At 45.9% G+C, this 23,400-nt stretch overlaps 1 protein-coding gene across 4 annotated transcripts in view; it reads right to left on the bottom strand.

Moving 5' to 3' along the window:
* The window catches only part of PAM (peptidylglycine alpha-amidating monooxygenase), a 1,252,349-nt gene that overhangs the window by 127,212 nt on the left and 1,101,737 nt on the right, over positions 1-23,400 (bottom strand). For all 4 annotated transcript variants that reach the window (XM_078675446.1, XM_078675447.1, XM_078675444.1 and 1 more), the window contains one exon: positions 15,283-15,483. In XM_078675446.1, the coding sequence (XP_078531572.1) occupies positions 15,283-15,483 (201 nt within the window). The remainder of the gene's footprint in view (positions 1-15,282; positions 15,484-23,400) is intronic.

Here is a 23,400-nt window from a genome sequence, read left to right as displayed (position 1 = left end):
TAAATACTTTACACATTGCCTTTAAGTTAAGGCTGACTGCTTTTGTGACCAGGTTCCAGAGGTTTAAGCACAGATTTATTTAGTGAATTTTTACCGCTCAGCCTGAGAGGGACTGTGTTTATTATTTCAGTGGGGCTCCCACCCTTCTTATCTAATAACCCAGGTTCTTACATAAACTAATCCAGTTGGTCTGAAATAAAGAAGCAAATTAAATTAAAAAGGGGCTGGGGTTCATCGCAGCACATGTGCATATGTTGTCTGCCCATCTATGTACGATGTACTTCTTTATGAGAAGTAGAAATAGGAGGAAAGCTTGAGAGGAATGTTTCCTTTTAAATTCGGAACTTGGGTTTCTTTTTGAAATTCGTTGCTATGATGTAGTCTCAGAAGAATCACTATTTTTAGTGCGCTGGAAAGCAGCTGGAGTTTACTTTAATTTGACAGAAAACTCATTAAACGACCACAGAAGTGAAAGGCTCAGTCAGAAGTCAGTCAGTCGGTGCTTTGATGTAACATTTCAAAATTGCTCATCATGAACGTAAAATTTTCTAGCAGTGCCACAGGGACGAAAGATCAATATTTCATCAAACACTGGGATAGACCAACATGGAGCAATTTAGGCGGAAGTCTCTGGCAGATGAGTGGGAGCCATGTCACCGCTGGCAGCCGCTTCCATGACTAATACGAGGGACGGGGGCACACAATGAATTCAACTTTTCGAATTCCACAAGTACTGCCATGAACCTTTGGTATTGGGTTTTTTGATTCATCTTCTCTGCAGTGAGAGGCGTCATTGCGATGATTCAAAGGGACAGCAGCGGGAAGTGAAGCCATCATTTGTGCATGACACTGGATACACTACCAAGGGGATGGACAACCTCTTGTGGGTACCCAGCCAAGCCCTCTCACACCTCTTCTCATTCGTTCCTTTGCACCAATCAACATCGTGATATACAGACCTAGTGACAGAGGAAATTGTTGTAGGCTGCAGGAAAATAAACATTTCAAGTACCCAATGCATACCGATACCAACAAGGTTTGCTAGAAACAACTAAAAAAACACGACCAGCTTCACAAAGACTCTCTGCACTCGTGGTGTAGGCTCTGCAGTCATGGTGGGATCTCCGGACTAATGGTGGGATATCCGTACTGTAATTTCTCATTGCGGAGATCCTGCCGCGAGTGCTGATGTTCTTTGTGAATCGGGCACACAATGCGTATATCCAAGGCGAAGTAACAAAAAATTAATGAGTGTCATTCCATACAAGTCTGCAAGATGAAGTACTAAATAGTGAATTAAAGTCTCCCTTTCTGAAAATTTGTTTTTCAGCCTATTTCGAACTGGAGCAGTGTTATGTTATGTTACTAACATTTGTTGAGCGCACATACACCAGACAGTTTCTTGGTGCTGAAGTAACCTAACCCAGGCGGCAGCTTAAAGATGTTAATTGTAAGTTTGCTTAAAGAGCCATTTTGTAACAGCTATCTAAATTTCACATAGTTGGGTGTCATCCTAATTTCAAAGGGCAAGGAGTTCCAGGTGTGTGGGTGGGGGCGGGGTGGGCGGATGGGTGGGGGATATCAATAACTGAAAATCTGAATTCACCTGTACTTTTCTTATTGAAATACGGATCGATAGATAATGCAGATGGGTAGACCTTAGATTTCAAATGGGACTGTACTTTTAGACACACGTTTTTATGAAGGCTTGGGTTTTCATGTTGACTGATTTAAATATGATGCATCATGTTTTAAAGGTAGATCTTTTATGAGCAACCGGGAGCCAGTGGAGTGGTTTTATAACTGGAGAGATGTGAAAAAGCCTGGGAAGTTTGAAAATCAACCGAGCAGCCTGGTTTTGGACCATTTGGAGCCTGCGTGTGAGGCAATCAGGGATGCCCAGGTAAAAGGAATTAGCGTGATCTATTCTTGATATAACCAGGGCAATTATGACTTGAACCAGTGCCTCCACAGTAAGAATTTTTCTTATTTTCTTGATTCTGCGATTTTGTAAGAAGTAGGATGAAATCACAGATCCAAGTTGAGGTTTCAGGGAGAGATCTTTGTCGATAAGGACACTGAGACACTGAGGAGAACGCCAGTAAACGCCATTCCGAGCAGGTCAACGAGCCGCTGCGGGAGAACGCTGCGGGAGAACGGGCTGCCGGCTGCCGGTTTATCATTAGTCTTGCCGTGATAACCCGTTGAAGCCCATCGGAGTCCACCGAGAAACCGCTGAGGCAGGAGCTCGCTGAAGTCAACGGAGGCTACTGCAGGACCTCCTCCGCGGCTCCCGAGCGGCTGAGCAGAGCCGCCGCAGCCGTGAGAGCCAAGAGAGGGAAAGCGTGGATCAGACCCGGCTCCGGAACTGAAGCGGTATCGGCGTAGCGGTCTCATGCTGTATTGAGCCAGCCCTGTGCTGGGGTAAGGGGCTGCGAGCGCGAACAACAGCCAAGTGCCCTCTGGTGCAGCGTGTGGACTGATCAGGGAGTCAGGGAGTCACCGGAATCAGGGAATCATCGGGTCGCTGGGAGTCGGTGTCCAGCATCCAGCATCTAGAGTATCTAGAGCGTCCCTGAGCACCTCCCCCCTGAGGATTCTGGTGGAAGTTGGTTGAACTCCAGGGGGCGCCGCGCCAAGCCGTGCTGAATCGACCGGCGGGTGCCTTGTGGGGCGCGGCGTGAAAACATATTGCCCAGCATCGCCTGGTCTCGATCGGTCAGTTGGTCTTGCTTGGTGGCCGGGGGAAGGCTGCGGGATTCTGCGAGGAGACTGCCGGCGTTGGGCTTGCAACCAGAGCAGCGGAATTTCTGGAGTGGAGCTGTGAGTAGCGGCGGGGGAGGATCAGTGATGGCAGTGGAGCCGGAGAAAGTGGCAAGGTGCCTCTCACGACCTGTGGGTCCCCTGCTGCGACTCCCACTGTGACCCACAGAGTAGGCAGCAGACTCCTTAGACCTTCCAAATACCATTAGCAGCATTTCACCAGCAAAGGGGAGGCCAGTCCCCCTCATTGACGGATTACCTTTAATCTGCACCAAACAATAGCCTGCTAGCCCTAACAGCTCATTGTGGATCGCTCATCTCCCAAACTCCCAAACTCACAAACGTATTATTCCGGACAAACGATCCGGGCGATCCACCCAGCCTGCCGTATAGGCCTAGCCTTTCAGCCCCAGCCTCTGCTCTTTAGCCCGAGCGAGCAGAGTACCTGTGGTAAAGGCTTGCCTGGAAAGGGGAGAAGAAAGCGTGGACAAAGATAAACGATCTACAGGACAGTCAGCACCATAACATTCTGACCCCCTACTCCCTCCGGAGTGGTGTGCGATTACCTCCGACTTCCGACAGCCCTGCAGTGACCCACCAAACTTAACATGAGGTCAGGCAAGAAAAGGGTCCACCTCGAGAGCATGCCGAAGCCCAAAACTAAAACCAAGTCGAAAGCAAAGTCGGAGACCGCACCAAGCATTCATGAAACAGAAAACGCCAAAGAAGGCAGCTCCCAAGGAGAACCCAGAGCGTCTAGCGATCGAGTCTCACTAGTTGCGATTCCTCGTCCTATTCTTCGACTACCGAAGATCACATCAAAATTCAACTTTCTGAAGGATCCATTCTCAACCATCTTCTCGACCAGCGGCAAAATCCTGGGCCTCCAGGACTCACTTCTCCCCCTATCCACGGTGGATCCACATACTGATCAATCCTTGGACCAAGCTAGTCGCACTTCAACTCACTCTTTTATATTGGTCGGCCAACCTGTATCGAGTTCAGCGAGAGCGGGGGAAACAGGGGCTTCGGTTGAAGGCAAGCCCTCTTACATGGCCACTTGCACACCTTCAGTGCCCCTGGAAGGCGACAGGGGGGCCACGTCTTTCCTTCATCCATCATGGATCTCAATTCTCCACCGGCACTAACAGGTACACCCCTATGCGGAATCAGTCAGACACAAAAGCATTCTCTGCCCAATTTTACCACCAGCAGTGGCAGGGAGGTTTTTCAATGGCAAGAAATCCTAAGCAGCGAAGATCCAGGCAACTTAAACAACTTGCCGATCGCAGATAATAGCCATCTAGTCCATCAGGACAGTACAAGCCCTCACTTACAGCCCCCCGAAGGAGTTGCTAAAGATCAGCTAGGCCAAAGCAAGGAGGACGTGGCAAATTTACCAAACCTTGGGAGCGACGGCCTCGCCAATACAACCTACTCGGGTTCACAAGAATGGGCCGATCTAGTTGCCGCATACATTCCGACTACGGGCATTAATCTATCTTCGCCAATATCGGGATCCGGGAGGGCGTCTTTTCAAATTCAACCTCCTTACCCAATTCTTCACTGTCTTCAACTCCTAAAAAAGGGGCCACTGGTACCGGGCCACCATCAAGATCCCAAGCGACTGAAGTATCAAACACGTGGGACATCCTGCTCAACACTATGCAACGAACCGTTGATACTCTTCACTTCCAATCGGACAAAATGGACCTACAGCTGACCCTACTCGACACCTTGGCTGTCTTTGTTGGGCGGATAGATGATAAACTCGGCCAACTAAACTCGCTAATCAACAGAGCTCAGCAGGAGGCAAAGTTGGCATGCAGTTGCAGTCCCATCATTGACAAACTTGCAGCACTTCCAGAAATTGTATCCTGTTTAATAGAAGGGCTGTCTAAAGGGACAAACGCAAGGCCCCGGTGCACCAATCCGGCCGAAACAGCCCTCCATGCAGCACCAACAGGAAGGTCAACTACATCAAGTACCTTTGAAAAAGTTTTATTGGTGTCACCGGCTGGGTCTCTGGCGCCGGAACCGGCTCACACGTCAACTTGTTCCACTCCTCCCCTAAAGGTCAATAAGCCACCCCTCAATGCGAAAGGGCGGCGATAACAGAAAAGGAAAGGCCGGAAAAAACAAACATTAACAAGTATGCCAGAAGTTTACCCACTCTTTCAGCCAAGAAAAAGACATGAGCAGCAGGTCATGGGTCCTAACACAGCAAGCAACCTTGGAAGAGACCCACTTTCTATGGGCCCCAGACTTTCCCCCAATGGAGTACATGCGCCAGTAAGCACAGCAGTTTCCACGTTGGAGGACGGCAGAGTCTCATCTGGCGGGAACATCGGGAAGCAGAATACGATGGACAAGCATGTCCTTAACAAAGCGATCGATGGGAGCCCCCTCATTTCACTTCGAATATCTGAGCCTGGAGCGGTACAGGCAAATCAGATCATGGATCCTGCACGGGATGACCCAACCATGTCCCTCTGTGAAAGGTCCCGCCCCCAAGAACTGACGGAACCACGGCTCCCGAGCCCCCAAACTATGCTCTCTTCCACCATAGCAAGCATCACCGCAGCTCCTTCTGTGCCCGTTTCACTAACTCTCCCCTCTGGAGACAGTTCCATTGGAACATTGCCTCAGTTTGACTATAACAATCTAAGAACTCAAGTCCTTAACAACCAGTTAACCGCTCTGTCGCATGTTCCAAACAAGTTCCCGACTAGCATAATTTTTACTCCTGAGTACCAATCAAAGGGCCGATTTGACATCCTAAACAGAGGGAATCTACTACGACTACTCAGTACCATACCAGCGCTAAAAGACATCTTCAGCGGACCTGCTTTCTATAGAAATTATAAGAACTGATAGGTTGGACGTTAACGAGGCGACAAAAGCCACATGGATTTCGCCTGAAATCGCTAATAAAATCTTCGAAGAGCAAGGTCTCCTTAAAACATGGGGGATTAACACAGTCGTCCACCATAATACAGGATACCCGTTGCCCTTGCTCGAGAGGCCCAAGCAGCGACTACCCAACACAACTTCAATGACAAGGTCTGTGCTGAGGGGCGCTTTGGGTCGCTATCCTACAGCAGTTCAGGTGACACCTGCGGAGAACACTTCAAGGCCTGCCAACACGCATCGCACGATTGAACATCGGCTCTTCAGAATAAATAATACAACAATGAATCCCCAATGACAAGGATATCCAACAGAGCCGGATATGTGCATAGACGCACCACACCTGGAACTATGCTCGTGGAACATAAACGGGCTTAACAACAAAGTAGCAGACACTGATTTCGTACAATACGTGAAATCATTTGACATCCTCCTCCTCCAGGAAACGTGGCTGGAAGAGCCGGTTCATCTAGAGGGTTACACCTGCTACCATTCCGCAGCAACAAGGAAAAGCAAGTTTGGTCGGTTGTCAGGAGGCCTAGCAACTTACCTCAAAATATCAACTATTGGTAACGCACAGGCTCTAACCACCAATTCCTCGGCCACAAATACAGTAGAGTTATCACTTAACTTTGGGGGCATAAATAAAGAGATCCAGCTGACCAACACTTACATTAACCCAAAAAATAAGAGACATGAGGGGAAACTTCTAATGGACCACTTACATCACACTATTACTACTCAAACATCAACAAACCTAATTCTGTCTGGAGACCTTAACCAATGCATCTTAGGGTCTTCTGCAAACAGTGATATTCAGGCCCAGTCATACCATTGGAATATACCAACTCAATCATTTAGCAGCCAATGCAAAGCATCCAAGCTTGCAAAATCACTACTGGAAGATCTGGAACATATGGGCCTGAGGGCTCTAAATGGTAGATTTCCTGATGATTCACCATCTGTGGCCTCATTCACCTCAGGCAAGACAACCTCTACAATTGACTACACTTTAGTCTCCCTCTCACTGTTCCAACATGTATTAGGCTTCAACTTAGGGGACAAGGGTGACAGTGACCATCGCCCTCAAGAAGTCATCCTAGGAGACCTTCCTGAGGCCATACTTTCAAACGCAATAGGACCGCAGGACAGCCACACCATAAATCTAAAACGAATCATAACTTCGGTAGCAAATACTGAGGAGGTACTTCAAGCTGCAAAAAGGCAATTAAACTACTCAAATTACCCTTCAGGCAATACAGTAGCAGGTTGGGAAAAATTCACGACTGAGTTTGCAAACAATTATTCAACAACCGTACAGCACTTTCCACCATTTGCATCTGGTGTCACAAGGAAGATCTCAAGCACCCAGAAACTGGCCATGAAATCCCACAAAAAAATGATTAACAAATCTTTAAGACTGTTGAAGAAAAGCCCGGGAGACGGAATGGTTCTAGCGCAGCTACAAAAGCATCGTGCTGATATCAAAAAGCTGAAATGGGTAATCAAAAGCACCAATGATGAAGACTTCTGGGCAAAACTTCACTATGCTTCCAAGGTCAACAACAGCGTCCAATTTTGGTCCATTATAAACAAAATGTTAAATCCGAAAAGTAATGGCCTAACATCTTATATAACCAAATCGTCTTGGGAATCCTTTCTTGACGAACACTTCAATCAACAGGTCGAAAAAACAAATGAGCCCCATGTTCACCTGAGGGCCGACCACTTCAAACAGTCTCACCATGTGAAGATGCCAAACATGAACCTTCTGCGGTTCTAATCAGGAAATTAATTTCCAAAGGCAGGAAAGACGGCGCAGCCGGGCCTAATGGAATTCCTCCGGCACTTTTTAAACTCTAACCGGAATACTGGGCTGACACGTTGACCCCCCTCTTTATGTCTGTCAATTACTCGGGGCGCCTTCCTGCCTCATGGAGGGGTTCAATCATTTCACCGATTTATAAGGCAGGGGATAGAATACTCCCAAAAAACTACCGCCTGATTGCACTCCAAGACATTGAGGCTAAATACTTTGCGGGCCTCTTACCGACCCAGCTGCGAGAATGGGCAACAAACCATAGCCTAATACCATCTAGCCAAACGGGATTCTGTAGAGACACCGGAACAACAACAAACCTGGTGGCCATTTCATTACTCATCGATAAGGCAAGAGCGACCAAACAGGCTCTCCATCTCTGCTTTGTGGACTTTAAGGCAGCCTTCGATAATGTCAACAGAGGAATCCTTTGGCAGAAACTGGCCTCTTGGAGGATGCCCTCGTCTTTACTAAGTCTCCTGATTGAATTGCACACGAATACGTGGGTCCAGGTAAAGCTTGGGAATGGCTCGCACCTCTCTAGGCGCATTCCAACTACAAAAGGCCTAAAGCAGGGGTGTGTGCTAGCTCCTACCCTCTTCAATCTATTTACAGCTGACCTGCCACCGGCACTAGAGGCTTGCAATTCCCACGCCCCCCGGTTAGGGGGCAAAGCGCTGCCCAGCATATCTTATGCTGATGACGTGGTCCTGGTTAGCCACACGAAAGTGGGCCTTCAAAATCTGATTAACACGCTCCATGGATACGCCAATGACAACCTATTAGAAGTCAACATCAATAAGACCAAAGTTATGTCCATAACTAGGAACAAAACGCTGCACACCTGGTCCCTTGGCACAAAAGTAATCTCTAACTGCTCGGAATATAAATACCTTGGGATCATAGTGGATAAAGGCGGCCGCTACCAAAACCAATTAGAAGCCATCAAGAGGAAAGGGATGCTAATAACCCTGACACTGAAACAGCTAAACGTCCAACTTGAGCGGTGAGACTCTACTGCCACTGCTTCGAGTGGCAAAAATTAAAATAGAGTCATCAATCACGTATGGCAGTGAGGCCCTAAGAGGTACTGACGCAAAACTTGTAGATATAACCATATCAAAGGCCTACAGACTTCTCTTCAATCTGCCATCCTACACCTCACAAGCTCAGATTCGTTTAGAATTTGGTCTGACGAGCCAAACGCTTGCACGAAGAGGGTCATACATAAAGTGTTGGCACAAAATAAAGAACTCACCAGAATACTCCTTGAATCAACAGCTCTGGCAATACCTGACTAGCTCCTCTAGAACACCGGCGAAAAAATACTTAGAGGAGTCCCTGAGCATCACAGGTCTAAAAGAGCTATGGAAGATTCCTCTATCGCATGCGCAATTTAAGCACTCAGTGAACAAGAGCTTAAAAAGACACTCGCATGTGGAGGACAAAGCCACCTTTTCTCACAGGCGTCATGCCTGGATGACTCTGTGCACATACAAAACACCGGGGCTCCAAGCATATTTTGGTCTGGGATATGGCTGGAAAACAAAAGAAGCCTTTTTAAAACATAGGCTAGGGATCCTACCTGCCATTCCACACCTACCACCGTGGCTGAGAACGAACTATGGGACTAGATGCGGAACAGGGGTGGAAGACTAAGAACATCTACTATGCACTTGCTCGAGGCTGAACGAGGAGAGAGCAGCTCTGTTAAAAACAGCCTTTGACGAACTAAATATCCGTTCACGCAGACAAGCAGTCCTTGCTTGTTTCGATCCTGGTCTTCCACCGCTAAATGGGAAGCTGGTGAAATTCCTGAAATTAGCAGAACGGAAACTACCATGCCAGGCAGTTGGCTAAAGAGGAAACCTCGGGCTGCGACCAGCTGCTATGAACAATATGCCACCCATGTTTTTGACTGATTTTAGAACTGTTACCTTTTAACTAAAATTTCTTGCTTTTACATTTTCTCTTTTAACTTCTCTCGTGGAGATTTGTTTTAATGCATTTTTTGTAATGGTTTTAATGAACCTAAACAATAAATTTACTTACTTACTTACTTACTGAGGCTTTTGATTAACTTCAGGGGGGGAGGGTGGAGGAGCAGAGTACCCATCTCAGAGGGCCAAAAAGAGGGGTTCCAAAGGTCTAGCTTATTTTTGGTGATAATTACCTCTGTTTTGTCAAAGTTTAGTTTTAAATGGTTGCTGTTCATCCAATCCTGGATGAACAACATTGTGTCTTGGAAGAATTTCTTAAATTCAGCGGTGTTATCAATTGTGAAAAGAAGCTGCACATCATCTGCATAATAATATATTTTAACGTTCATTTTTTTTTTTTGGACAGTGCACCAGGGGGATGGATATATAAGTTGAAAAGGTATGAAGAGAGAAACCTTGAGATACCCAACAGTTCGATTGGAGTTTTAGCTGAACTGAAAGGGGAAAGTCGGACCAACTGTGATCTACCATTTAGAAAAGAAGTGATCAATTTGATTACAGAGTCCTAAAGTCCTGACACAATTTACCAGAGGAGATTATAGTCCACAGTATGAAAGGAAGTAAATGTTTTTTCATGTGTGCACAAGCATGCTTTGCTAGAGAGTCTAGGGAATAGGTTTCTTGCTAATTGTTGCTTCGCACGAGTGAAGCACACTTTGCACAATCCACTTGAAGCACAGATGCCTCTGATACTTTCGAACCCATGCCCACTTTCTAATCTACTCTCTCTCACTGCAGCAACCTGTGGCAAAGTGTCCTTTGTTTCTGCAAATTTTACAAATGACCTTGCTCCCTCTATAGTACTTCCACTCGGCTTTGTGCCTCTTCTTGCCACAGCTGAAGCTAGAAACATAAAACTTATAAAGTCCAGAATTTGGGTGAAAGATGTAGATCACGGTAAGGGACATACATGTTAACCTTCAAACAATGGACAAAGTGCTCTTAAAATGTGCATACACACAGCATCTGCTCTTGACAAATCTTCATGGGGTGACACTGTTTGCCAAGGTTTATTCCTTTCTGTGTCTATGGCAAAATCATTGATCCATTAGGGGCAATGATTTCCCCCATTTTATAAATCTGCAACAGAAATCATCACGTAAATAAAAGTATTGAAATCCAGGCAAGTATAACACACATATCTTATCATATTTCAAGTAAGCATTTGATTGACATGGTTAATACACAGAATGTGCTGCATTTATTGGAGGAAAACGTTTCAATGCAGCTTCTTCATTCACCAAATATTTCCTGCTAGCATTTGCTACTTTTGAACACATTGTGCAGCATGCACTTAATGAAAGTCCTCTCTGGGAGGCGGTATAATACACCTACACTGCAACGACATGATGGTGAGCGAGAACTACCCCTCAGGACTCAACCTTGATGTGTGAATATGTTTCAAAGTAATGACTGAAGTGTCTAACACAAAAAAACAAGGGCTAAAGGAGTCAATCCATGTTCTAAATCATTAATTGTTGCCAAAAAATGTCTTCCTCCGTAATTCATGCCCTTTCAATAAGTTACTTATCCTCCCACTTTTTCTCTTTAAATTTCCCTTCATGCTGACCAGTTGTATGTCCACTGCCATCGCGATAACTAGTGATTGATTGTATATTCACTAACACAAGTATAACTATCTTACAGTGTCAGCCATTTTTTACTAATGCAAAACTCAGATTTTGTCTGCTACTGCCTAGACTATGAGTGATATATACTACCCACTGCCATTTACTGGAGAATCCCACTTCAATTCCCTAAATTTATATCCACTAATTGATAAAGACTATTTGTCTTGTGTGTTTCGTATCTACTGAGTTCATAAGCTTATGAAATATTCTAAAATATAAGGTTGTATGATGGAACAACGCTGGGAAATATTCTGCATGTCTCTACCACACATTTTTTACCCAGCATTTCTTTAGATTGCAAATGCTTTTACAACATATATATATCCTTAAACATTGTATTTGTTGGGGGAGACCCCCCCACACCCTTGAACTTAACTTAAATGTGTGGTAAAGGCATACGGAGTAAAAGCATATGCGTTCTACAAATAAGCGTGGTAAAAAAATGCGTGGTACAGGTACAACATGGTAAAACCCTCGTAAAGGTTGTTTCTCAAAATATAACAGACAAGGGTAGAAAATATGACAGGGGTAGTGTGGCTGCTTAGAGTTCATTTACAAAATAATAATAATTGACATTATATGCTTAAGCAAATCAATGTTTGCTTCATTTGGTCATCAACTCAATATGGAGGCACAGTTCTCATTATTCCACCGCTCTATTGCATGCCACAAGGCAGGAGGACGTGTCTACCACTCCTACAGTGATATCAGTGTAACAAGATGTAATCCCTTATACTTCTGTTCCACAAGATAATGACCATAGAGTCAGCAACACATGACATCACAGGGAGATTATTCCATATATCACTCCTGGTATTTAGCATTAATTCTCAAATCACTTGCTGCTTTTGTGAATCAAGCGGCCGTGTCGCTTCGACCATCATTTTCTCACAGGCTTTCAGTTATGGGTGCACAATGGCCTAGAAAACACTTGTGTTTGCAGAGGTCAGCAAAAGACAGGAATTCCACTGTAGCCTTCTCCTGGGCTACAATATAAACAAGCATTTGCAATGCAATAGGTCACGCAGTTACTCAAGTTTAAGCTATTGCCATTGTAAATGACAATGCCTTTTATTTATGTTTTTAAAACAAAAACAACAATAAAAGGCATTGTAATTTGCAATGTCAAAACTCAAAACTCGCATAACTGTGAGACCTATTGCATTGCAAATGCTTGTTGTTCATAGGAATGGCTGCAGCCCACCCACTACATAGAGCTCGCAAGGAGTAGGAAAGGGTTCCATTTTGTTCAAATTAACACAAAGGTCAAGCAGGGTCAGCTGGGCTGTATTCTAATCTGCTGCCTAGAATGCATTGCTGACTTGTACCAGGGCCAGTAACGTTGTCCAACAAGTATATCCAAAAAGCACCTCAGAATACGTAGTTAACACGCCCTAAAGGACTGCTAACCAGTGTTGGCCCAGGCCAAGAATACAAAAAATCTCTATGGTGTATTTATATGCATGTATAAATCCCCAAAATGAACCATGCAATGGCAAAGCCAATCAATCTCTCCTATTAAAAACCTTTTTAAAAAAAACAAGTGGTGTTCTATTGTCTTCGTCAATGCACGTTTCCTATAGCAGAAACTATTGCTATTTAGTACTGGCCAAAAAATAAATACACAAAAAGAGTGTGGTGTATAAGTGGTCATGCATCATCAAACAAGTGCACCAATGCGTAATGAGCTATGTATGGTGAGTCTCGCGTTGAGATGCCATGTAGTTTTTTATAATTACCATTCCACGAGTGCAGATGCCAATCTTGGAGCAGTGAATCAAAACTATAAAATAAAAAGTTAATGAAGTGAGAAGAAACCAGGCAGAAAATTGCAGGTTCCAGGACCTTCTAAAAAGTGAAAAATAACTTTAAAACACAGGGTTGAGGGAGCACTGGAGTAGCGGGGCTGGGGTGGAGGAACTAAATGCAATGTGCATCAGTGAGAAGGGAGTGTAGAAGTAACTAGTAAGGGTGCAACATGCTTAAAATAAAAAAACATTTAAAAAGCCAGCAAGAGAGATGAGGACAGCAAGGGACCACAGTGCTGCCCAACAAAGTAAGTGGGCACGGGAAGCTGGGGCTGAGGTAAGCTGAGAGAAGAAGCTGAACCAACAACTGATTGTTCCGACCTCCAGTAAGAAAGATCTAATGTCTATTCCAGGCTCAGATTCGGTCGGCACAGGATGGCTACAAGAAACTGCTGTATTGGCATGGTGCAGGGAGTAAGAAAAAAAGGACTGAGCTATTCTTACCGCCATGAGGCTGCTGCGGTTCTCTTTAATTTCTGACTTAAACAGGGCAGCAATGCAAGATTGCTCGTTGTCGACACCTCCGCTGCCTCCCTTCATTTGCCGTCTTTAATGTATTCCATACCCCGTGCGCGCGCGATGGGAATGTGGTGGGATGGCCCTTCATATGAACTCGGCTCAAGATATGCCTGACGCCCTCTCCATACCATTTTTAGAGGAATTTACAAGCCTTCGCAGTATTAAAAAGTACGGAAACACTAAACTTAAGGGAGGGTCAGAGGCCTAAATTTAAAGACTCTACAGGGCATACAGCCCCAGTATTAATGAATTATAACACAAACATACCCTGGAGTCTCAATCAACAAAGACAACAAAAGACTGAATTATGCCAAAACTACCCAAAAATATACAAAATTTGTAAGGATTCCCATCACTCACCAGTCATGGTGACATGCTTCATCATCTGGGTCTCCTTTAACAGGGCTGACACTCCATCCTAGTGATGAAGGAGCCCAAGGATGTTTTCAACGTATGTGTCAAAGCAGATGTGAGCAAGATTTTATTACATCGAGTGTATGGGAAGGAAGTAAGTGCAGTGCAAAAAAAGGTGTAATGTGAATATTAAAATTGTTGCGTAATATGTCCACAGTTTTTATTCTTAAACTATTACGAACAAATATTAAAAACAGTGCAAGTAGACGGTTTCAACAAATAGCCGTCCTCCAGTATATGTTGGTCAACATGTTTCAGCACTTGTACGGGCAAAGATATACCCAGTGCTTTCGTCAGTAGTTTTGGCATAATTCAGTCTTTTGTTGTCTTTGTTGATTGAGACTCCAGGGTATGTTTGTGTTATAATGTATTAAAAAGTATGACAGGAAATAATTTTTGGCAAAACAGTGTCTGCTGGCGAAGCTGCAACACTTCGGTGACTGGCTCGCGGGCTTGCAACAGAAACCAGTGGAAATCACCGCCGCAGCCCGGCTCGGACAGGAAGCCAGGCAACCTGTGTTGGAACAGGGGCGGGCCGCAAGAAGACAGGAAGCAAACGGGAGCCTACCCCGCGCTCCCGTGCCCGTGAAGCCAGCCGGAAAAAAAAGCGTGTGACGAGAGAAAGAGCCCAGTGAGCAGGGACTCCTCGAGAGCAGCGGGGGAGTCCTGAGTCAGCCCGGTGAGTGTGTGCCACCCCACATTAAGGGAGACAGGAGATGGGCACAGCGCGTGACTGCACGAGGTGAACGCGGGCGTTCACATTTCCAGTCCGGCCTGCGTGTGCCCATTTCTTGTCTCGCATGAGAGGCAAGTCAGCGACAATAGGTATCGCTGGCGACAGCACTTCGCGCTGCGTTGCCAGGCAAGACCTAAAAACCTACACTGGGATAAATGATTGATTGCATGTTAATGATAGCTGAATCCTAAATATTAACTTTTTATTCAGACTGGTAAGTATCAATGTAAAGTACTTTTTAACTACATTAGTTTCATTTTTAAGCTTGTTTACCTTCACTTTTAGACTAGCCCCTGTTCATTTGCCTTTATGAGTAAAAGATAGTCATAAGCTGTGCTTATTCACAAACTGCAACTGGGCGTTATAAGCATTTTAAAAGCGTTCTATTTGTTTTATATATAAGAAAATCATCTAGCCTAAATGTTGAAGTACCAGCCTTGAAATCGGCAGCATCAGAATACGAGTCACATCTCTTTAGGATCATGGGCAGATGTTCAGCAGGGTATTGACCAACATCACTGGCCAGCATTTCAAGTCAAGCTCTGTTGTCAGGGTATGCTTTCATTCACTCGATCGGCTAAGTGATTTATATTATCAATAAAAGGACTTTTTCATCATAAGCTATGTAAACACTAGTTAAGTGTCTTCAAATGTAGCAACTACAATTATTTACACTCCTTACCTGGTGCATATGAGACAGCAAAAACTTCACTTCCAAATGCTTTGTGCTTTATTTCCTTCACAAATTCACCCGTTTCTAAGCGGAAGCACTGGATTCGCCCATTTTCTCTGTCAGCCACACAAAGTTGTCTTAAGTCGGGTAGCAGTGCCAGGCTGTGAGGGATGCTGAACTGGCCGGCTTTGGCTGCCGGTGAGGAAGACTCTAGGAGGAAAGTACTAAGTAAGATTCTTGACTTCATGAACTTGCAGAGTGCAGACGTAGATATATCACAATATCACATCTGTATTTTATACCTTTGCATAGCAAATCATACATTAGTAATTAATTTCGAATTCCTGTTTGTCGTTAGTTTGTTTGTAAAGCACGATGATGTCACTACACTTTTTTTTAGAATTGTTCTTTATAGCTATTCCGATCTCGTTTCAGAGCTCTCATGCTTCTCAAATCCATGCATGCATAACTCATCCAGTTCAGGCATTCTGATTCTTGTATTCCTGACTTTATAATGGGATAAAACAGACCACAAGCAAAGAAAAACCTGTATTGGCATGGCTGACAAAGTTTCAGATTGCTTTGTGTGACATTTTCATAATTTCAGTGTAATTATGAGTGACATTTCAAAGACTATGAGTGACACTTTTTCGAGAGCAAAATCAAGCAATGAAGACAAAGGAAACATAAATATCAGAAAATTTCTATGCAACCCATAAAACTAGTTATCATTGGGAAAAGAATTGCTTTGTAAATGTAATGTAATGTAAATTGATACTTGTATAGCGCACTACTCACCGGCAAGGGTCTCAAGGCGCTTGTACGAATACCGCTGTGGAACCCATCCTGGCTTTCCCTGTGAGGTGTCCACTCCTGGGCACCCCCAAGGTGGAGGCCAGGCATCCTTAGCGTTGTGGGGGCCGTTGAGGAGATTAAGCAAGCTATTGCCCAGAGTTGCAGAGTGGGACTCCATGATTGGAATAGGCACCAAGGTGAGAATTATCAGGTCCGTGGAATTTTTTAGCCCAAGACCCGCCGAGGCGGGAATTGAACCCTGGTCCCGGGCTAGAAAATAGTATTTTCCTGCTCATAAGTTGAGAATTTCCACGAGCGGCGCAGTGCTCGCCGCTCGTGCCAAAGCATGGGATTTTATGTGTGCTTGTGTTTTTGGATGTTTCTGTATATGTGCTTGTGTGTGTGCATATGTGCGCATATGAGAGTGGGTGCTCACATTTGTGTGTGTTTGTGCATGTCTGTGCGTGTGATAGTGTGTGCACGCTGGATTTGTTATTCTCTGGCGGCCACTGTCCTGATATTGACTCTAACTGCCAGACGCCTGACCTTAGGATGGTCACCAGTGTACATTGCCTGACCCCAAGATGGCTTCCATAGTGGTCCCCTCCACGTTGTTTTACTTCCCTGGGACAACAATTGGACATTGACCAGACCTTGAACCTATCCCCTAACCTACTTACACATCAGGACTTGGAACCTGCGGAACTTACCCTAGACTGTAGAGACCAAGCGATTTGGCTGATGCCTGGTGGAGCTACCATATAGCTAAAGAGGAGATGGGTTGTGGACTCCCCGCACCCGCCATCACCTACCCAGCCGGACCTTGGGCAGATTTTTCCCTCGTCTCTACGTCCTATCTTCCTCCTACCCCTTTACCCTATCCCCTTACCCTTCCTTGCGCCATTCACCTTGTCCCCTATGTTTTTTAAATGCTTTTCTTGATACTTATGTAACTTTTAACTGATGTAAATTGCAACATTATTGTTCCTCATGTAAAGCGCTCTGTTTCCTTCGGGTCTAGCCAGCGCTATATAATAACTCATTAATTAAATATGTTCCCATTTAGTACTCTTTATCTCTTTGTCTACTTCCCTAGCTCCTCTCCCCTCTCCCCTGAATCTCTCGCCTTGCCTGCTAGTCTTTCTAGCCCCCTGTCCTTTGTGCCCTTTGACTAAGCACTCCTTCTCCCCTTGTTGGGGAAAGATCCAATATTTATACTCTGGAGTCTCAGCAACCCGCTGAGAGAGTCCACTGTGCCAAGGGAGCCACTCACAGCTGAAGTATGGTATGGCACCTCTTGCCAAAGCACTCCCTCTCGCCTTTTTGGGGAAGTATCCAGTATGTAGGCCTCGGAGTCTCAGAGACCCTCTGAGAGAGTGCACTGCATAAAGGGAGCCTCCCGCAACAGAGATAGAGAAGTGATACCACTTCCCCTGGGATCACAGCTAACTGGACTTTGGACGTTGCTTTGACTCATCTACCGGTTTGTGTCCCCGTCGCCCTTCCCCTCCTCTTTCCATGCTGTGTCCTTCACTATCCGCTTCTCTTTCCCGCCTTCATTACCTGTCTACTTCCCCATCTCCTACCCCCTCCCCTGAATCTTTCCCCTTGCCTGCTTTTCCCCTTATGTATTTGTGCTTATTGTTTATGTCGACTTTACAAGTAACTATGTTGCCATGCTCTAATAACTATGTAACCTTTGTAACAATGTAACCTGTAACTATGATCTGATGCTCATGTAAAGCGCTCTGATACCTCCGGGTCTAGCCAGCGCTATATAAAACCTTTAAAATAAATACATATAAATAAAACACCAAACAAAAGTGTGTCTGAGCCCTAACAAATAGCAAGTGAGTTCAGTTGTGTTTACTCACTGTGATCCAGCGGACCAGGAAACTTGCCTGCGAGCTAGAGCACGTCCTTATCTGCAGCATTAAGCAGCACAGAGGTTGTGTGTGAATCACACGGTGCGCAACTCTAGCTGATCACAGTCATATAATGGGTGCCGCCTTGCTAGAAAACACCAGGCAAGTCGCCATCCCCGGATCCACGAAACGTAGTCATTGCGTTTGTTTACACCACACGGCGGATCTGAATAAGACCACATGATATTGGGACAGCAGCACCAACAAGTAAACACTTCTATGCCCTACCAGCTACTGGTGTGCTGATTTTCACCAGCCTGCCACCAGAGACGAATTTCTGACCCCCAAAGGCGAAAGCCTTTGCTTCAGGAGTCCAGAAATAAAGCCTGCTTGGGCAGAGGGGGGTTTTCATCCCATCCCACAGGATGACCAGCAGATTACATTCCAAGGCAGGGGAGCTTCAAATGGCCCACTGCCTTTGGTATGCAAATCGGTGTTCTCTCACAGGAGAGGAAGCCAACCCCTTTTGTCCAGAGCTCTTTGGCACTTGGACAGGTGGGCAAATGAGCTAGTCTGATAGGCGTGTCCACCCTCAGGCTAGTGCCACCCCTAAAGTGGGCTTTCTGAAGTGGAGGTGATGGCGAACTTTTGGGACCGAGTTATTCCCACTTTTCTTAGGAAGTTCTGGTATGCTATACATTTTATAGAGCGCACAACTGCCCCAGCAACGTGGCGTCCCAGCGCTAAAATGCAACGGTCATAGGCAAACCGGGTGACACACAAAAGATCAGTTATGCAGTAAAGAAATAAGTTTTAATGGCTTTGCAGAAAAGTGAATGATTTTTGATGCTTCTAATATTCACAGGGAGGGAGTTCCAAAGCTTTGGAGTGAGAACGCAGAAGGAGCACCCTCCAGCCCGTACTCTCTTAACCCGGGGAACATCCGCCAGATGCTGGGCGATGGAGCGCAGCTGGCGGGTGGGTATGTAGGGCACAAGGAGACTACCCAGAAAAACAGGAGATTGAAGATTCATGATTCTATGGACAATACAAAGAGTTTTGAACTGGATACATTTCTCCACTGGCAGCCAGTGCAGTCTGCGAATAGATCCAGTAGTGAAACAGGTTCTCGGCAGGCCGAGGAGAGTCCTGACTGCTGCGTTTTGTGCCCTTTGTAGGCGAAGTATCTCTGCTCTGTTGGCCCCAAGGTATAGGGAGCTAGCATAGTCCAGTCTGGATAGTATTGTGGCCTGGTTGATCACCTGACGGATGGTAGGATCAAAGAAGCCCAACAGTGGTTTGAGTCCTCGTAGGAGCCCAAAGCATACCCCGGCTACTGCTTTAGTTTGGGCCTGAAAAGTGAGAGCGGAGTCTACTCAAACTCCCAGATTTTTGACTGTCTGTTTTGGGGCAGGCGGAGATTCAGAGTGGATGGCCACCAATGATCACTCCACAGATGAATGTCTTTGCCCACCAACAGGATCTCAGATTTGCTGGCATTAAGTTGGAGGCAATTGGCAGGCATCCAGTCTGCAATGGCTGTTAGATCTTCCTTAAACTTAAGTGCATCCTGCACAGAGTCATCATATAATGCTACCACCAGCTGTGTGTCATCCGCGTTGGATACCAAGGTTAGTCCTCTGTTCCTAGCTACTGCTGCTAAAGGTTGAATGTAGATCTTAAAAAGGGTTAGACTCAGAGCGGAGCCCTGAGAAACCCCTTGGTAGACAGCTTGTACCTGGGAGCAGAAGGGGGATACGAACTCTTGAAAGGTTCGCTCTGCTAGAAAAGAGGTGGGCCGCCAACACTGATATTCTCCAAGCGCTGCACCAGGATCTGGTGGGACACTATGTCGAACGCAGTGCTCAGATCCAGTAAGATTAAAGATGATGTGCGACCGGCATCTAACGTGCCCCTTAGATGTTCTGTTACGGCAGTCTCAGAGCTGTGACATGGTCGGAAGCCATTTTGGGAGGGGTCGAGCAGATTGTTGTCTTCGATGAACCTCGTGAGGGTGGCGTTGATGTAAGCTTCAGTGATCTTGGATAACAACGGGAGAAGAGAAATAGGGCAAACGCTATCTGGTTTAGAGGCATCCTGCATTTGTTTTTTAGCAGAGGGGCCATATTGGCATGTTTCCAGGTAATGGGGACTACCGCAGAGCACATAGATAGATTGATGAGTTTGCAGAAGGGAGATAGATTGATGAGTTTGCAGAAGGGAGAAAGAAGTTGAGGTAAGAATTTATGAAATTGATCCGGTTTAAGAGACTCTGGAGGGGATCCTGATTTAAGTTTATTGCAGATCGTGCGCATCCCTTCTTGAGACAGCGCCGGTAAGTCAGAGTGTAGGTGTATCACAGGGTCCGGGGAGGGGCCTGTCCTGATCTCAGTGTGGGGAAGGTCCTTTAGATGTCCTCGACCTTATTGATGAAGCAGCAACGATCGTGCATTGCTGTATAGGGGAAAGAGGAGTAGCTTTAAGGTTGCCCTGTAGATTTATGGTCTTTAAGCAGGGAGAAGACACATTTAGCAGGGTTACTTCTATTTCTGATCTCATTGGCATAGTAGGCAGCTCTTTTCTTGTGAATGGCTCTGTGATAGTTATTGTTGGATACAGTGGCGTCACTACGGGGATGCGGACCGCACCGGGTGACACCATCACATGGGGTGACATCGTGACGTGACCAAAATGCAAAATAGTACTGTTTGTCTCTGTGTCGAACACTTCAGTTGAAGGACAGTAGAGGGCGCTGTGGTATTACTATAAGGCCGCTCATGATGAATCATTCTTTCCATTTGTGGAATGGAAAACAAATTAAGACGTAAATTATGACGTTTTCACTCAGCTGAAGTTATTTCAAAAATAATCATGAAATGTAAAAATGAAAATAAGCTGCTGGAAGTCAACATTGTCTGTAGAAGACAGATCCTTTGACACGAGGTCAATGGGCCCAGCCCGTTCCCTGTGCCGCTCAACTATGTTCCTAAAACAACTGCGTTAACCTTTTTATTCTGTAAATTCCGACAGTCCTATGATGACTACTGATCAGAGATGTGACTAAGCATAAATATTTCTGCGGTAAAGCACACACTGTGCGATGCACTAATGTGAGGGTAGATACCTTTTACATTTCCAGTAACTGCTCTTCACCCTTAAGATTGGTGGAGTGAGACCATTTGGAGGGGGCCCCTTTGTGTGCAATAACATTTCCCCTTGAGTGTCGCCCTCTCTCTTTATATTGCGTGTGTTCCTCTGCATTAATCTCTATATGGTCCCGTTATTTGGCACTGGCAGACTCGGAGGAGGGAGGTCCATCATGGGGTAAGTCGTGAGGGGGTGACACCATGTTACGCCGCTGGATGGATACAGTGTATTGTATTTTCAAAATTGGATCATAGTCCCGCCTCCACGTCCGTTCCAGCCTTTTACAGATTTTCCAGACTGAGGACAGGTTGTCGTTGTTCCGCGTGCTTGACTGGATATTGCAGCTTTGGGACCACCTGGCTGGAATGAGAGTATCGAGGGAGTGCATGAGCCATTCAGATAGAGTACTCTAAGCCCCATCAGGATTGCTGGAAAGACTGGGCGTGTGGCTCAAGAGGAGGGTATGGAACTGCTCGGTATCGAGTTTATGCCAAGGCGCTTTAAAACCGGTTTACGAGCTGCGCCCTTGAGGGGGCCCACTGCCAGTAATGACATTGTTACCAGGTAATGGTCGGACCAGCTCATAGGAATAGGCGTATTGACAAAGAGAGCGGGCCGGTTGGAGAGAACAGGGTCCAATAGGTGACCAGCAGAATGTGTGCAGCCAGGGACGCGCTGGGTAAGTTGAAGGGCAGCAAGATCAGCTAAGAAATTGCTGATTTCACAGTCTTGACTAGCATCTAAATGTAGATTAAGATCTCCGATAATACTGAAATTGGCAGATCTAATGGTAGGTATGCCAGATGCTGCAATAAAGGCATTCCATGAACGGCCCCGGAGGGCAATAGATTAGGGGCCCAGATAGAGTGTAATTGGCATTGAGAGGAATCCTAAAAACATGCACACTCACAGCACAGTGGTCATATAGTGGGCGTAGTGGCCCCAAGGGTAAGAAGCCCATTGGCTACTACCCACGCGCCCCTAAATTAAGCATTTAGGGGAGTCCCTGTCACCAGAGAATCAGATCTTGCTGACCAGAAGAAGAAAAAGAGTTGAAGAGCCCCAAAAGAAAGAACTGCAGAAGCAGCAATGGACTTGGCACCAGCCCTGCCGGCCTGTTCACCTCTTCTCGACAATTGCCCAAAGTCATCTCGCCCTGCCAGCTGCTGATCATCCAAAGCCTGGTAGGATTGCCAATGCTTCTCCAAAGACTCAGGAACTCCCATGGAACAGTGGAGCTGTTCCTCTGCATCTTGCAGGTACCTAAGACTGAGCTTACAGGCTTCAAGACACCGAAAACCTGACGTTGGAAAGCACTCCTCCAACGAGCCGCCTAACCCAAGCTGAAGTGGACCAATGTGTCAAGGTAGTCTCCATACTCAAAGCCCACCTAGGGTTTTACCGCTGTGGGCTTTCCAACACCTCTGCAGCCTCTGTTTGCAGACCCCCTCTACCAGGACCGCTCCTGGTGACAAAAACCCAATGCCTAAGGACACCTCTGCACCTATCGCCCCTGGCCCAGGAAGAAGAGGACCAAAGGTGTCTCCATGTCATTGGAGCATCGTGAGGGCTGAACCCCCCCTGTTCAGCCCGACTGGCCTCCCAGTGAAAACCTGCAGCCTCTGTTCATGAAGACCGATCCCTATGGACTTATACTGGGCACCTGACGCTGTTGTGCACCAATGCACACGGCCGCCCTCGTGCTGCTGAGGTGACCTGCTGGTGCTGCTTTAGACCCCTTGACCCATACTCACCTAAAGTCCAGGAGATGGGTCTCATATATTGCTGCAAAGAACCTGTATGCTGTATTTGTTTTTCCTCCCATAGGATAACATTGCAGCCACTGAAAAATGCACTGTCAACCTTTTAAACGCAAAAGTATTTCTCTACAAAAACGTACTTGCCTGACTGATCGTATTGATTCTGGAGCCTAAATATATATAAAGATTTGTGCTATTTTAAAAAATTGGTGTAGATCTTATTGAGTCGTGTGCATCGTTTATTGACTATTGTGTGTATTTGCGGATGCTTCCCACGCCTCTCTGATAAGCCTATGGCTGCTCAACCACACTAACCCCTAGAAGAGCACCTTGGGACTGCCAGAGCAAGCCCCTGTGCACTCATAAGGAAAAACCTGGACTCTTTGCACAGTATACCTCGTTTTGTCATACTACATAAAGAGCCAGCTTCCTAAACTGGCTTATGGATATTTTGTAAACACCCCCTCGCCACAAAAAGAGGACTTTCTTAAAATTAGTTTTAGTGGCTGTAGTCATATCACTGACATTCTGTGATGGGTAAAAACGTTATACCATGTTGC

Source organism: Lissotriton helveticus, chromosome 2_1 (assembly GCF_964261635.1).
Source record: "Lissotriton helveticus chromosome 2_1, aLisHel1.1, whole genome shotgun sequence".
NCBI classification, from domain to species: Eukaryota; Metazoa; Chordata; class Amphibia; order Caudata; family Salamandridae; genus Lissotriton; species Lissotriton helveticus.
Note: the sequence above shows the minus strand (reverse complement) of the source record. Positions and strands in the feature narration are given on the sequence as shown.